At 38.6% G+C, this 15,179-nt stretch overlaps 1 protein-coding gene across 5 annotated transcripts in view; it reads right to left on the reverse strand.

Moving 5' to 3' along the window:
- Window positions 1-1,785: 1,785 nt before the first annotated feature.
- LOC104593522 (putative peptide/nitrate transporter At3g43790) overlaps window positions 1,786-15,179 on the reverse strand; it is a 119,888-nt gene continuing 106,494 nt past the window's right edge. For all 5 annotated transcript variants that reach the window (XM_019197070.2, XM_010253410.3, XM_010253411.3 and 2 more), the window contains one exon: window positions 1,786-2,197. In XM_019197070.2, the coding sequence (XP_019052615.1) occupies window positions 2,112-2,197 (86 nt within the window). In that variant the 3' untranslated portion in view covers window positions 1,786-2,111. The remainder of the gene's footprint in view (window positions 2,198-15,179) is intronic.

Consider the following 15,179-nt stretch of genomic DNA (forward strand, 5'->3'; position numbering starts at 1 on the left):
GACTGCTAATGATACTACTTGGTATACAGATTCAGGAGCTTCTCACCATATTACTCCTGATCTTGGTAATCTTCATAGCCATTATTCCTATTCATGTACTGAACATGTAACAATAGGAAATGGACATGGGCTTGGTATCAAGAATGTAGGCTCCACCATGGTTCACACCCCTAATACGAACTTTCACCTCCATCATCTCCTACACTGTCCTAAAGCTTCCTCTAATCTTCTTTCTGTTTGTAAATTTACTAAAGATAATAATTGTAATATTTGTTTTTGATGCTAATGGTTTCCTTGCGAAGGACAAGACGATAGAAAAGATCCTACATCAAGTACCGATTGAGGGTGGACTCTATTCCTTCAAGACTCTCCCAACTTCAATTCACAACCTTCCGCTCTTGCAACAACTCTTCCGTGTGACATTTGGCACCACTGCCTTGGCCATCCTTCAAGAGACATTCAAGCCATAGTTTTTCATTCTTTATCACTGAAACCATCTCATCACAGTGGTTTATGTTCATCATGTCAGTAAGGCAAAAGTTCTAAATTACCTTTATCTCGTTCTAGTTCATGTACTAAGCAATCTTTAGAACTTATTCATTGTGACCTTTGGGGACCTTCCCCTGTATTGTCAGTCTCTGGCTTTCGTTATTATGCCTTGTTTGTTGATGATTTTGCATGATATGGCTGGTTGTTTCCATTACATTTTAAATCCGAAGTTGAAAATTTGCTTGACTTCAAAATTAAAACTCTTAGGACTGATGGTGTTGGTGAATTCTCCAGAACTCCCTTTCTTAATTTTCTTAATACACATGGAATTTCCGCCAACCTTCATGTCCACACACACCTAAAGTTGTAACGGAAACACTGACACATAGTTGAAACCGGATTAACCTTGCTTGCGCATTCTTCCCTACCAACAAAATTTTGGTTGGAAGCCTTCCAAACCTCATTCTTCCCTGCTTGATCATTTCTTGAAAAGTTTTGTATTCAATGCCATGGGGCTGTTTGCATGCTTGCAATTTGACATATTGAATGTATTCTGCAAATCATCTGCATATTTTTCTTTGACTTATATAAAATCTTGCATTCTTCATGATAAAAAATTACTGAATAACCTTTCTTCATAAGTTGGCCCACACATAGTTCACCACAAAGCTATTGCGCCTCATATATAAAAGGCACACATTACCCCTTTTTTCAACTAAAGGCAAAAAACAATAGCTCACTTAGGTGGAGGCAAACCATAGAAGTTCTAAAAGAACTTCAGCCTAATTTTCTTTGGATTATTAAGGATGGAACGTCAGTAGATGCTCTAAAGGAGCCATGGATACCAACAATCCCAAGCGGCATAAAATTAACAGATCAGCAATGTTAGTAAATTTTTGAGATCTAATGAACACAAATGATACTTGGAATATGGAGAAGATACAAGAACTGTTTCAGCCATAGGTGATTAAGCATATTGCACAATTGAAACCTAATAGATCATTATTAGCAGACAAACTAATTTGGAAGAGGTCAAATTCAGGTAGCATATTATCTGGAAGACCAAAGTTTCTTATCGTTCCAATTTTTTACTTGGAAAGCTTCATGGGCTGAGCTGTTCTCACATAAAAGTAAAACTAGCAGGTGGAGCAAAAAAGAGGATACAATTTGTGTTTTATGTGGTTCACGGGAAAAAGTATTTAATCATTTATTTTTCTCCTGTTCTTTTGTTTGAGCAATTTAGTGTCAAATTTAGCTGGGTATAAACCGAGAGACAATTGGAAATAAATTGCATTGTTTATCGAACCTCTAGCTTCTTTTTTTTTTTTTTTTTCATTGGGCTACACAACCAGGGGTAGCCCATCCTCGAATCCCATAACCACCCAACTTTACAACTTCATTGTGATCTTTACTTTAGAAAGTAGACCATGCTACAGTTAATTCTAGTATTAGAATTGATTTACAGTTGTCCAGGAATATAGCAATTGTAATCAAGCATTTTTTTTCTTTTGAGAAGAGTTATCATGCATAATAACTGGGATAGGGGTGGACAACTTCATTTCATAGAGAAACTACCAAAAAGGAGTCTGCAGGCTCAATAGACGGCATATTAGCTTCACGCATTAGGGCCGAGTTAGAAATGGTTTGAAAGTCAGGACCACTTCAACTGCAGTAATTACATTTAGTATGAAGAAAACTATCTGATCACCTGCATTTAAGTGAGCCAACTACAATCAGTCTTTTATTAGGAAAAACCAAAACTTTGCACACTTTGAAACAAAATTGGAAATATAGATGGCCAGATTTCACGGTTAGTAGCTTTTCTTCAAAGCTAGAACCCGTCATGAGATCTATTGACGATAAATGGAATCAAAAGCAATCTCTATCAAAGATAAATTATAAAATGGTATTTTGAAAGTTGATGAGAAGCGTATCATTATTAGTGAGGATCCTATGTGCAAGGCAATTGGGAGGAAGGTATACGAGAGTATATATTGTGCCATTACTCTTCTAGTTTTTTTCCCATAAATTCTACAACACAAAAAACATGTTTTATGATGCTGATACTGTAAAAACACTATAGACTACAAATATTGCACATCAAGATTGTAAATCTTGTATACAATGATCTTACGGTGTAACATTTACAGCCAAGTTAGCAAAATTTACTGCATATGGTGCTTCTATGGTACCAGTAACACAGGGTATATTTTGTATTGTAGAATTATTCTATATTTTCTCTTCTTGTAAGGGCATGATGTAGGACAGATAGGGGTTTTATAAATTTCGGTATGGTAATGGGGCTTTGTAGGGTAGACGAGGATGGACTTAGGGTGATTAAGGATGAAGAATATGGATGTCAAAGAAAGTAGACAACTTGTTGTCTATCAAAGAATGAGGAATAAATTAGAAAGAGACAGAGAACACTTGCTCTTAGAGACTATAACGAAGAATAAGGAATAAATTAGAAAGTAGACAACCAATTATCATATGATCAAGTTAAACTTTTCTCCAAGCTCAACATTAAGTATATAAAAAAAGTTCTTCAAAATTCATTATCAACCAATAACATTCAACAAGAACCAACATTACATAGAATCCTTCCATATAAAAGAACAGAACAAAATAGTGTAAGTCAAAAAATAAATAAAACTAAGTTTGTAATTCTAAAGAACCAAAAATCCAACAAACCCAAAAGTTACCCATCAATAGGTCTTGGACTCTTGGTCTTAACTGTTAAACCTTAAGGGTAAATGAGTAAACAAATAAACAAATAAACAAATAAACATGAAGGTTGAAGGACTGAAACTAGACTTAAAAAAAATTCTTAAAGTCCTAATTGCTAAAACCATTACGTATTTAAAGGGTATGTTGGTGATTTGGTCTATCTATATTTAATATGATATATATTTTTTATCAAAGATACATCCATACTAATATATGTATATGTATATATACAATATATAATATATAATATTAATATATATATATATATATATATATATATAATATTAAGAGCTATGTAATATATATCATGTTCTAATATATTGTAATATTAAAAGTTATGTAATATATGTCATGTTCTAATATATTGTAATTCACAATAACAGTATAACATAATACCATATATTATAATATGTAATACATATGAGACTTACGTCATACAAGAAAACTCTATTAAATCTTTCTAAATTCTAGTAATGTTCACATCAAAAACTGAAAAAATGAACTAAAACCAAGGAAATCAAACTGAAAAGTCCTTTTGGTTTTGATTAACCTATAAAAAATTGATTGTCAATTGAACTGACTGGTACATATATATTTTTAATATGTATCATGTATTTATACATTCATCTATAATATATATTATAAATATAAAAAACCAAAGAAGCAAACCGATAAAAAACTGAACCAATCAATTAGTTAACCAATTAGTTTGGTTTGGTTTTGGTTCTCAATATTATAAAAATCGAAGGATTGTTTGGGTTTCAACAATTTGCCCATGGTTTGGTCAACCCATCTATTTGCACCCCTACCAAATTCTAAAGCAATTGTTTTCTTTCTTTTTTCCTTTTAATTTTGACATCATAAGGTATTTGGGGCTTGGGAATGAGGGTAGCCTATGCTCGTACCCCCATATCAAATAGGGTCATATAACCCCCAACCCTATCCCTCGTGAGAGTCGAATTTGATCCAATGCACTTAAGAGTTAAAATTATCATTTCAAATTGAGTTTCAATTTTGAATTTTGACAAATAGATACCATTTGCAATCTTAATTATGATAATACAATTTAAAAAATAACTATAAATATTTAAAAATTATTAACAAGTATATCACCTAAAAATAATGCTTGGATTGGACTTGAATTTACCTAGACTAATTGAGTATTAATCTAAATTCTGACAAATAGATAGCATTTGCGAAATTGCAATCCCAAATTCTAATAAAATTAATTTAAAGTCCATTTGAATTTACAAATAATTACACCAATAAATTTTTAAAATTAATTGATAAAAAATATTTCACCTAGAAATATTGCTTGAATGGACTTAACCCAAACCAATTGATTCTTAATTTGAATTTAGAAAAATAGATACTATTTGTATTTTGCAATTTTAAATCCTAATTATATTAATTTAAAATCCATTTAAATTTAATAATAATTGTGTGAATAAAATTTTTAAAATTAACTAATAAAAATTTAAATTTCATAGACAAGCAACTAACCTAAAAGTATTGCTTGGATTGTACTTGAACCTAACCAGATGCCCCAAACTTGTAAATTAACAAATTAGGAATGTCATAGGCCATAGGGCTCCTCATAGCTTCTACTTAATTAATTTCTCTTAATATTATATATTATAATTAATTTTGTACTATATATTATACCATACTACATATTTTATTTCTTATATATATAACCAGGTTTATAGTAGAGTATTGGGAACATGTACCCATGTAAAATAAAACTGGTATTGGGTATTGGATACCCTAAAGTCAAAACCCAAAACCGTCCCAAACCCTATAGGGTTTTTGTTATGGGCCTGGGAATAGGATCTCGTCACGGGTCGGTCCACGGGGAAAAGCTCCTGTTTTCCCTTGTTCCTCCCCTTCCTAGCTGAACCTATCTTGGCGTCCTAGAGGGTGATTTGTCCAAGAGATCACCGAACTCTCCTTTTACTCTCTTTCTTGACTGGAAATTTGATATCTTTATTCAATAATTTCAGCTCCTTAAATAGGAGATTACAAGAGGTAAGAGTCCTCCTTGTAGGAAGACTCCTTGATAACTAAACTGCTTACAGATAAGATAGATAAGACTCCTAGATAAGACTAACTAAACTGCTTACAGATAAGATAGATAAGACTCCTAGATAAGACTAACTAAACTGCTTACAGATAAGATAAGAGTAAGAAAGCAGATAAGATAAAGATAAGGTAAGATGAACTGTGGCTAGCTAGATAATCTGATGAGGGTCCCACATTACTGCTGCTGCCGGCGGCGGTACTTCTTCCCCACGAATGCGTCCATAACAGTTTTAATCTAAAATCCCAAACCCTATAAGGTTATGATAAACTAGTCCAATTAGGGTCAGGATGGGTTGGATACCCAAAAATTCCTACGAAATCGCCACTCCTTAAGTCCACCCATCCTAAAACTCCAGATAGCTAGGACCAACATTAGGTAATGACCTTCTACGCAAATTTATGCATGGGAAAATTTACCTATAGGTTTCCTTTGGTATGGTTGCATCCTGTTAGGAATGGCCTAACTCCAAAACTTCTAGAAGGAAGCTCAACCTTCACTCTTACATAAAAAACAAAGGAACGTCGAGTAAGAGAAGAAGAGAAAGGAGAGAAGAGGGACTAGGGATAGGAGGAGGATGAGAGAGAGGAGGAGGGGAAGTTAGCTCAATTAGGTTCGTGATCCTCATTCCACTATCAACTGCCTTATATAGCTCGTACAAGCAAAACATCTCCATTATAGAATTAGTTATCCTTTGTCTTATTTCAGTGGTTGATGTGGCTTCCTAAAGTAAAACTTGGTGATGTTGCTGCCGAGGAAGCTCTCCTATGTTCATGTTGCATGTTGGGGCTTGACTCATGTACCAAACTATCCATAATGGGCCTAATCCCAGGAGTACTTCCAACAACACCCTCTCCTTCAAAATGGACCTTGTCCTCAAGGTCTATCTTAGGAAACTCTTGATGAAACTTCTTCCATGCTTACCAAGTTGCCTCCTTTGGAAAATTAGCCCACTACACCAAAACCTCCTTGATGACCTGCTTGCCTTGTCGAGTCAAAGAATGTCTAGAATCTTACAAGGGTGCAGCTGCACCTGGTCTTCCCTGTTGAAGTGAGGGAGAGTCAGACTTGAGGGTGTGGCTGGGCCAATGTGCTTCTTGAGTAATGAGATGTGAAGAACAGGGTGGAGTTTGGAAGTCGCTGGAAGCTCAGGCTGGTAGGCCACCTTCCCTACCCTCTCAATAATGCGAAAGGGTACATAATATTTTGGGGCTAACTTTTGCCAACACTTTCTTACTAGAGAGAGTTGTCTATAAGGATGCAACTTCAGGTAAACTAAATCACCAACCTGGTGCTCCAACTCGTGGTGCTTCTTGTCATATGAGGTCTTCATCAATTACTGGACCTGGTGTAGGTTCACCTTAAGTTCTTTTAGGATTTGATCTTGGAGTACTAGCTCTCTTCTACTGCTGCCACCGTTGTTGACCCCTTTTCATAAGATAAGATTGAGGGGGGGGGGCTTGCCATATAAGGCCTGATAGGGAGTCATTCTTGCTGCTGAATGTAAGATGGTGTTATACTACCATTTCGCCCAGGGTAGCCACTTTTTCAATTGCTTGGGGTGAGAACCAGCGAAACATCTGAGAAACGTTTGAAGACATCGGTTTACTACCTCCATTTGTCCATCACTTTGTGGGTGATAGCTTGTATAGTGACTGATCTGGATGCCTTGTAATTTGAAGAAATATAACCAGAAATTGCTCATAAATACCGAGTCTCTATTGGTTATAATGGAGCCTGGAGTGCCATGTAACTCGGCAACTTCTTTCACAAAGTTCTTAGCCACTAATGAGGCTGAGTAAGGATGTGGAAGCCTAGAAAAGTGTCCATATTTTGTTAATCTGTCTACAACAACTAAAATCACTGACTTACCATAAGATGTGGGGAGTCCTAAAACAAAATCCATAGTAATCACTTCCCAAGCCTGATCTGGAACTGGTAATGGCTGGAGAAGACCCAGAGGTGCCCTTGCCTCATATTTTTGCTGTTGACAAACTGGGCAGATAGCTACATAATCTTGTATTGCTTTTCTGATTCCCTTCCAGTAGTAGTGAGAAGAAACCCGCTGAAGAGTTAGTGGTATTCCTGAATGTCCTCCCATTGGTGAGTTGTGAAACAGAAAGAGGAGATTTGGAATGTGGACTGAACCCACTGGAATAACCATTTAGCCCTTGTAGAATAGTAGCCATTAATGGCAAAGTACTCCACGTGTGATGTGGACTCTTGGTAAAAAGCTTCCTTGATTCGAGTGAGTTTTGGGCTCCCTTGGGCATCTTGTTTTAAGGCTTCGGCCAAGAGATACATGGACCTGTACACCAACATCTGGGCCAACTCATGTTGCCTTGAAATTGTATTTGTGGCTCTGTTACTGTTCCCTGCTTTGTACTCTATCTGATAATCATACCCTAGAAGCTTGGTCACCTAGCATTGCTAAGCCTCTGTGAGAACCTGTTGATGTAGGAGGTATCAAAGGCTGCGATGGTCTAATTTGATAATAAATCGCATTCCAAGGAGGTCAGGTCTCCAGTTTTGCACCTCCTAGACTAAGGCCACGATCTCCATTTTATACATGGACTTAGCTTAGGCCTGAGTCAAAAAAACCTTGTTGAAGTATGCAACTGGCCTTCCTTACATATGTATTGTGCCTGATCCAATCCCTGAGGCATCACAGTCTACCACAAAGTCCTTGGTAAAATCTAGCAATATTAGCGCTGGTGGGGTGGTGATGGATTCCTTTAGACTGTCAAAGGCCTTTTGAGTTGCTTCATTCCACCCAAAAGTGTCTTTCTTAAGACGGTAAGTCAAGGGTGTCAATATAATGCCATAGTTCCTTGTAAATCTTCTATAATAACATGTCAAGCTGAGAAATCCCCTTAGGCTCTTGATCATGGTGGCCTGGGCCAACTTCAAGATGGCCTCTATTTTATTTGGATCTGCCATCACATGGCCATTCTCCACAACATGGCCGAGATAATGCACACGGAAACATCCAAACGAGCACTTAGATTCTTTGGCATACAAGTGGTGCTACAACAAGGTAGAAAGAGCTATATGCAGGTGGGTCATGTGTTGGGCCTAGTTAGCACTGTAGATCAATATATCATAAAAAAATACAAGTATAAAGCGCCTTAAGTAAGGTATGAAAATTCTGTTCACTAGGGAATGAAATGTATAAAGGAACATTGGTCATCCCAAAAGGCATGACCAGAAATTTATAGTGGCCTTTGTGTGTATAGAAGACTGTTTTGTGCACATCCCCGGGTGAACTCGAATTTGGTGGTATCCAGCTCTTAGGTCAAATCTATAGAAAACTTGGGCATGCCGTAGCTCATCTAACAGCTTATCAATGAGTGGAATAGGAAATTGATCCCGGATAGTGATGTTATTTAAGGTTTGGTAGTCTACACAAAAATGCCATGAGCCGTCCTTCTGAACTAATAACACAGGTGAGGAGTATGGACTGCTGCTAGGATGAATCAATCCCTTGTCTAACGGTTCACAGACCATCTTCTCAATCTCCTACTTCTGGTAGTAGGGATATCAATATGGCCATACATTAGTAGGAGAAGCTCTGGGGGTGATGGGAATTCAATGGTCCTGTTCTCTCTCAGGAGTCAACTGTTTTGGAATGGTAGAATACTGATATGTTTCATTCTATTGCCAATGGGCATATTTATACAGTAAGCTGCTGCAATAAATAGAAAGAAGAAAAAATAGAAATAAGAGAAAATAGAAAGTACAAAAATAGAAAGAAAGAAATAGAAAGAAAAACTTTCTAAATCAGTCCTTCCACAATCCTAGGAATATATACAATTCTATTTTCAGATCTGAACTAGTAACCCCACGTTTTCCAACACTCCCCCTCAAGCTGGTGAATAGAGATCCTCCATTCCCAGCTTGGCTATAATTCTCCGAAAGTCTGTACTATTGAGCCCTTTAGTAAGTACATCGGCCAGTTGTCCTTTTGTAGACACATAGGGAGTGCAAATCAACTTGCTGTCCAGTTTCTCTTTTATAAAGTGTCGGTCAATTTCGATGTGCTTCGTCCTGTCATGTTGAACATGATTGTGAGCAATATTGATGGCTGACTTGTTGTCACAATATAGTTCCATAGGCTCTTCTCGTGGAATCTTCAGGTCTTCTAAAATTATCTTCAACCAGAGTAATTCACACACTCCTTGTGCCATAGCCCTGAATTCTGCCTCTGCACTTGACCGAGCCACTACATTTTGCTTCTTACTCCTCCAAGTGACTAAGTTTCCTCCTAAGAAGGTACAGTAACCAGAAGTGGACTGTCTATCTACTGGAGATCCTGCATAATCGGCATCTGTATATGCTTCAAGAGTCAGTCCTCCATTTCTTCTGAATAAAATTCCTTTTCCTGGATTGGCTTTCAAATAGTGCAGAATTCGATGAGCAGCCTGCAGATGAACTTCTTTAGGATTATGCATAAACTGGCTTATTACACTTATAGCATATGCAATATCCGGTCGTGTATGTGCAAGATAAATGAGTTTTCCAACTAGTCTTTGGAACATCTCCTTGTCTACACTTGCATTCTCGTTGGCTTCTCCAAGTTTATGATTGGGATCTATAGGCGTGGAAGCTGGTTTACATGCCATATTTCCTGTTTCTCTCAAAAGATCAACAACATACTTTTGTTGAGAGATAAAGATGCCTTGTTTAGAATGTGCAACTTCAATTCCGAGAAAATACTTTAGTCTCCCCAAGTCTTTTATCTCAAATTCTCTGGCAAGGCAGTTTTTCAATGCTTCCTTCTCCTTTTTATCATTCCCAGTAACGATTATATCATCCACATAGACTAATAGTGCAGTAACTCCCCCTGAGGCTGTGTGTTTGATAAACAATGTGTGGTCACCTTGACTTTGCTTGTAACCTGTACTCAGCATTACCTTCGTAAACCTTCCAAACCATGCTCTCGGAGATTGTTTGAGACCGTATAGTGATTTCTTCAACCGACAAACTTTGTTCCCTTTAATGCCTTCTCCAAAACCCGGTGGAATGTCCATGTATATCTCCTCTTCTAGATCACCATGGAGAAACACATTTTTTACATCAAATTGTTGCAAATCCCAATTATAGTTAGCAGCCAACGACAGTAACACCCTTACTGTATTTAGCTACTGGGGCAAAAGTCTCCTGATAATCTACACCATAAGTCTGTGTATATCCCTTGGCTACCAGACGTGCTTTGTACCTTTCTAATGACCCATCAGATTTGTACTTAATTGTGAACACCCATTTACAACCTACCGTCTTCTTGTTTCTTGGTAGATCCACAACTTCCCATGTGTTGTTTTTTTTCTAATGCCTCCATTTCCACTCTCATAGCTTTTCTCCACTCCTTATTAGAAAGTGCCTCGGCTAGAGTATTAGGAATTGGAATGGTGTTAAGGCTGGCTAGAAAACTTTTATGGGATTTAGAGAATCTTTGGAATGACATATTTGGCTAAAGGGTACAATGGGCGTTTGGTACATTCTCTGGTTCCTTTTTCTCAGTGCAATAGGTAGGTCATACTCATACTCAGACTGTGAAGGTGTAGGTTCAAAATCTAAGCATCCCTCAATTCTAGGATTAGGAGTTGAATCTTGGACTTGCACAGGTTGAGGATCTGGATTTTTCCTCCTAGAGTAAACCTGCATATATCTCACATTATCATGCACATTATTCGTGGGGTTAACAGTGTCCGAATTTGGTTCAATGGTCGGGTTGTTTAACTCTTGTTGAGACTCGGGAATGTGGGGCTCAGAGGAATGTGACTCAGAGGGATGTGATTCTTGACGATTGAATGTCTGTGAGGAGGGTAATACATCTAGGGAGAGTAGATCCGAGGCCTTATCTTCCATTAATGAGGGCTTCCCCTAAAGATAAGGTTGAGTGAAAAAAGATTTTCCTTCCTCAAATGTGACGTCGATGGAGGTGTAGAATTTTCTGGTGGCTGGATGATAACATTTATAACCTTTCTGAGTTGGGGAATATCCCAAGAAGACACACCTGATTGCTCGTGGGTCTAATTTTCCCTTATTATGGACATGAACAAAGGTAGTGCAGCCAAAAATTCTTGGTGTGAGATTATTTGAGGCTCGAATATAAGGGTAAAATTGAGAAATCCATGTGACCCTAGTGCAATCATCAATAAAGGTGACGAACCATCTGGAACCAGTAATGTTGGGAATTTGAGAAGGGCCCCATATATCCGAATGAATCAAATAAAAAGGAGTTGAAGATCTTTTATTGCTGATTGGGAAAGAAACCCTTTTGTGCTTAGCAAGTTCAGAAACATCACAATGAAAGGTTTCAACATCGATTCCTTTAAACAAGGAAGGAAGCATTGTTTTTAAAATAGGAAATGAAGGATGACCAAAATGGAAATGGTGACGCCAAATTAAATCTTTATTGGAGGTAGATAAGAATGACTCGTGTGTGACACGCATAATAGTGTGAGATGATTTGCTGGTTGCTTCAAGGTAGTAGAGTCCATCTCTTTCCTTAGCTAGTCCAATCTTCTTCCCTGAAACCTGGTCCTGAAATACACAATAAGAAGGGAAGAACACAACATTGTAGTTCACATCCTGGGTGAGTTTATGTATAGAGATAAGGCTAGTGGATAACTTAGGAACATGAAGCACATTTTTAAGTAATAGGGATGGAGTAATTTGAATATTCCCAATCCCTGCCACTGTGGTGAAAGAACCATCAGCAACAGAAATTTTTCTATTACTAGGACAGGGTGTATAGGTGAGAAAATGTAGTGAAGAGGGTGTCATGTGGTCAGCAGCTCCAGAATCAAGAATCCATGGAAAAAACACTAGCCGAGGCATGTAATCCTAGAGATAAAGACTCACCTGAGAGAGCAAGAGAGGTAGAACCACTTCCTGGTTTCAAGGATTTCAGGAAGCACCTTAGCCTTTCAATTTCTTCATCATTAAATGGTCCCTGACTTGAGTGTTCTTGCTGCGGGGTTGTGGAGACATTATGGGCCTGTTGAACTCCTTTTGAAACTCCTCGATTTCCCCATTCCTTGCTGGATGTGGGAGGTTTCCCATGAAGTTTCTAGCACCGATCTTTCGTGTGTCTGGGCTTCTTGCAATAGGTGCACCAGAGGTTATTGTTAGAGTCACGGGTGGTTGTGTCACGAGCCAAGTTGTGATTGTTCCCACCCTTTGAACCACTGTAACTTCCTCCCCTTGCCACCATGGTTGAGCCTTCGGGATCTTTAGGCTCAAGCATGATTCCACGATGGCTTTCCTCAGCTCTGACAAGGGCTATGATTTCATTCATTGGAGGCACTTCTTCTTTGCCAAGAATTTGTATTCGGACCTGATCAAATTCAGCATTCAGTCCGACCAAAAAATCATACACCCTATCTCTTTCAATAAAATTCTTCAAGATCACAACATCATCTGCGCACTTTGTCTCAAGAACCCGATAATGATCAAGCTCATGCCATAAATTTTGCAGCAGATTTGCACACTCTGTAACACTCCTGCTCCCTTGTTTGGCCGCCACAGTCTTCACTTTGACCTCATAGACACGAGCAGCGTCATGGGCTTTGGAATAGGTTTGTCAGACAGCATCCCAAATAGCCTTTGCAGAGGGAAGAAACATACAAGTATCACTGATCTCGGGTGTCATTGAACTCCACAACCATAACATAATCATTGAGTCCTCTCGTCCCAAGCATCAAAATTTGGCTCGCCCAACCTTGGTCCTGTTCCAAGGAGGTGACTAATTTTTCCTTTCCACTTCAAATAGGTACGCACTAGTTGTGACCACTTCAAATAATTCTGGCCATTCAGTCTATATGTTGCCTGAATATTCTGTAAATCACCAGTGTGAGGATGAGAATTTGTTGCTCCTTCATCGGTTTGGACGGGAGCACTTGTTGCAGTCATGTCGGACATTGTTAATGGAGGAAAAATAAGGCCAGCAGGAAAGGAGAATAAAGGAACACTTCTGGTTACAGATCAACACTGAAGGCCAGAAGAGAAAAAATACAAAAAACTGGCAATGAAGGCCGAAAAAAATCTCAAGGTTGACAAACCTAGAGCTCTGATACCATGTTTTGGAATGGTAGAATACTGTTATGTTTCATTCTATTGCCAATGGGCATATTTATACAGTAAGCTGCTGCAATAAATAGAAAGAAAGAAAAATAGAAAGAAAAGAAAATAGAAAGAAGAAAAAATAGAAAGAAGAGAAAATAGAAAGTACAAAAATAGAAAGAAAGAAATAGAAAGAAAAAACTGTCTAAATCAGTCCTTCCACAATCCTAGGAATATATACAATTCTATTTTCAGATCTGAACTAGTAACCCCACGTTTTCCAACATCAACCTTTCTGGTTCCTAGAACAACTCTTGAAATTCTTGTAGTAAGGACTTAAGCTATTCATGGGCTCCCAGCCCATGGATGTGGGCTTCATCAGACATAAGGGTCGGGCCCGCCAGACTAGAATTTGTCTGCATGACTATGGTTTCCCTTCCCCATAGCTATGTTTGATGGAGTGGAGGCCCACCTGTTTAGGAACCCCTGGTCAGCTCTTGAAGATGCACCTTATTTCCTTGCCACTCAAAGTCAATGGTTAACTAGGCCCAACTAGCTTAGCCAATCTACCCCCAAAACCATGTTTGCCCACACAAATCTAAGGTGTGTAAATCTAGTTCAAAGTAGTAGGGTGGAATCTTCAAAATGAGGCCCTTACACATGCTGTCACAACCTAAGAAGTTTCCATTTGCCATCCACACCAACTTAAAAGAAAAAGTTGCTTGTTTGGCCAGGCCCAATTGGCAAGCTAGCACACTTGATAGGGAGTTGAGTGTGCACCTGCTATCAATTAGAATGAATACTGTCCTATGCCCACTACCCTCATGGTTCTGGGGCGTGTTAGCCTGGTCAAGACACAAAGAGAGACTTCAGGGCTGTCATTGGCCTGATTCCCAATCAACCCACATTCTTCTTCAATGTTAAGTGGGCCCAATAGTGACTCATCTCCTTCCAGCTCGGTCTGAAGTAAGCCTATTAGGCATTGCATTTATGCCCAGGTAGGAACTTCTCATCACAATTATAATAGAGACCCTTGTCTTGGCGCTCCTCCTGCATTTAAGCCCAAGTAAGTCACTTAAAGTGAATTGTAGTAGGTTTTCAAGTCACCGACGGTCAGCCCAAAATCCCATTTCTTTTTTTGGGTTGGGGGTTTGGCTGGTCTGGCCAATGGACCTAGGAACCTTCCTTATTCGACTAATCTTTTCTTCATGCATGGCCAACCTTACAATAGTTATTACGAGGTAGGCTGCATCACCTTTACCTCTAGGCAGATTTCCTCCTTTAACCCTCCTACAAAACAGCCCACTGGGGCCTTCTCAGGCCACCCATGGACTAGGGTAGCTAGTCTCTCAAATGCCACTTGGTACTCCCAGTCTCAGACAATCCCTACTTGTTTAAGTTTGGACAGTTCCTCGTCAGAATCCTAAAACCCCATTGTTTCAAACCTTACACATAAGGCATCAGTAAAATCCGCCCAAGTTATTTGGGGGGGCGTACATCGGTACCATTAGTACCACTGGATAACTTCATCTTTAAGATAAATAGAGGCCACAATGACCCTCTGGTGGCTAGGGGTATCATGTAATTCAAAGTATCTTTCAGGTTGAAAAATCCAGGAAAGAGAGCCCTCATCAGAGAATGCAGGAAAGCAAGCTTGACATGCCTCCCCGTGAGAGATCCCATTCTCTGATGACTCCCTTGGTTCGATGCTTCTAAATCGCTATCTCAACCTATAACATCAGGTGGCTACAACAGATAGGGTCTCCATCTCTCACAGTTCCACAACCACCCGATGGAGATCTAATTCTATCTTATC

Source organism: Nelumbo nucifera, chromosome 7 (assembly GCF_055504915.1).
Source record: "Nelumbo nucifera cultivar China Antique chromosome 7, China Antique-T2T, whole genome shotgun sequence".
Classification (NCBI taxonomy): Eukaryota; Viridiplantae; Streptophyta; class Magnoliopsida; order Proteales; family Nelumbonaceae; genus Nelumbo; species Nelumbo nucifera.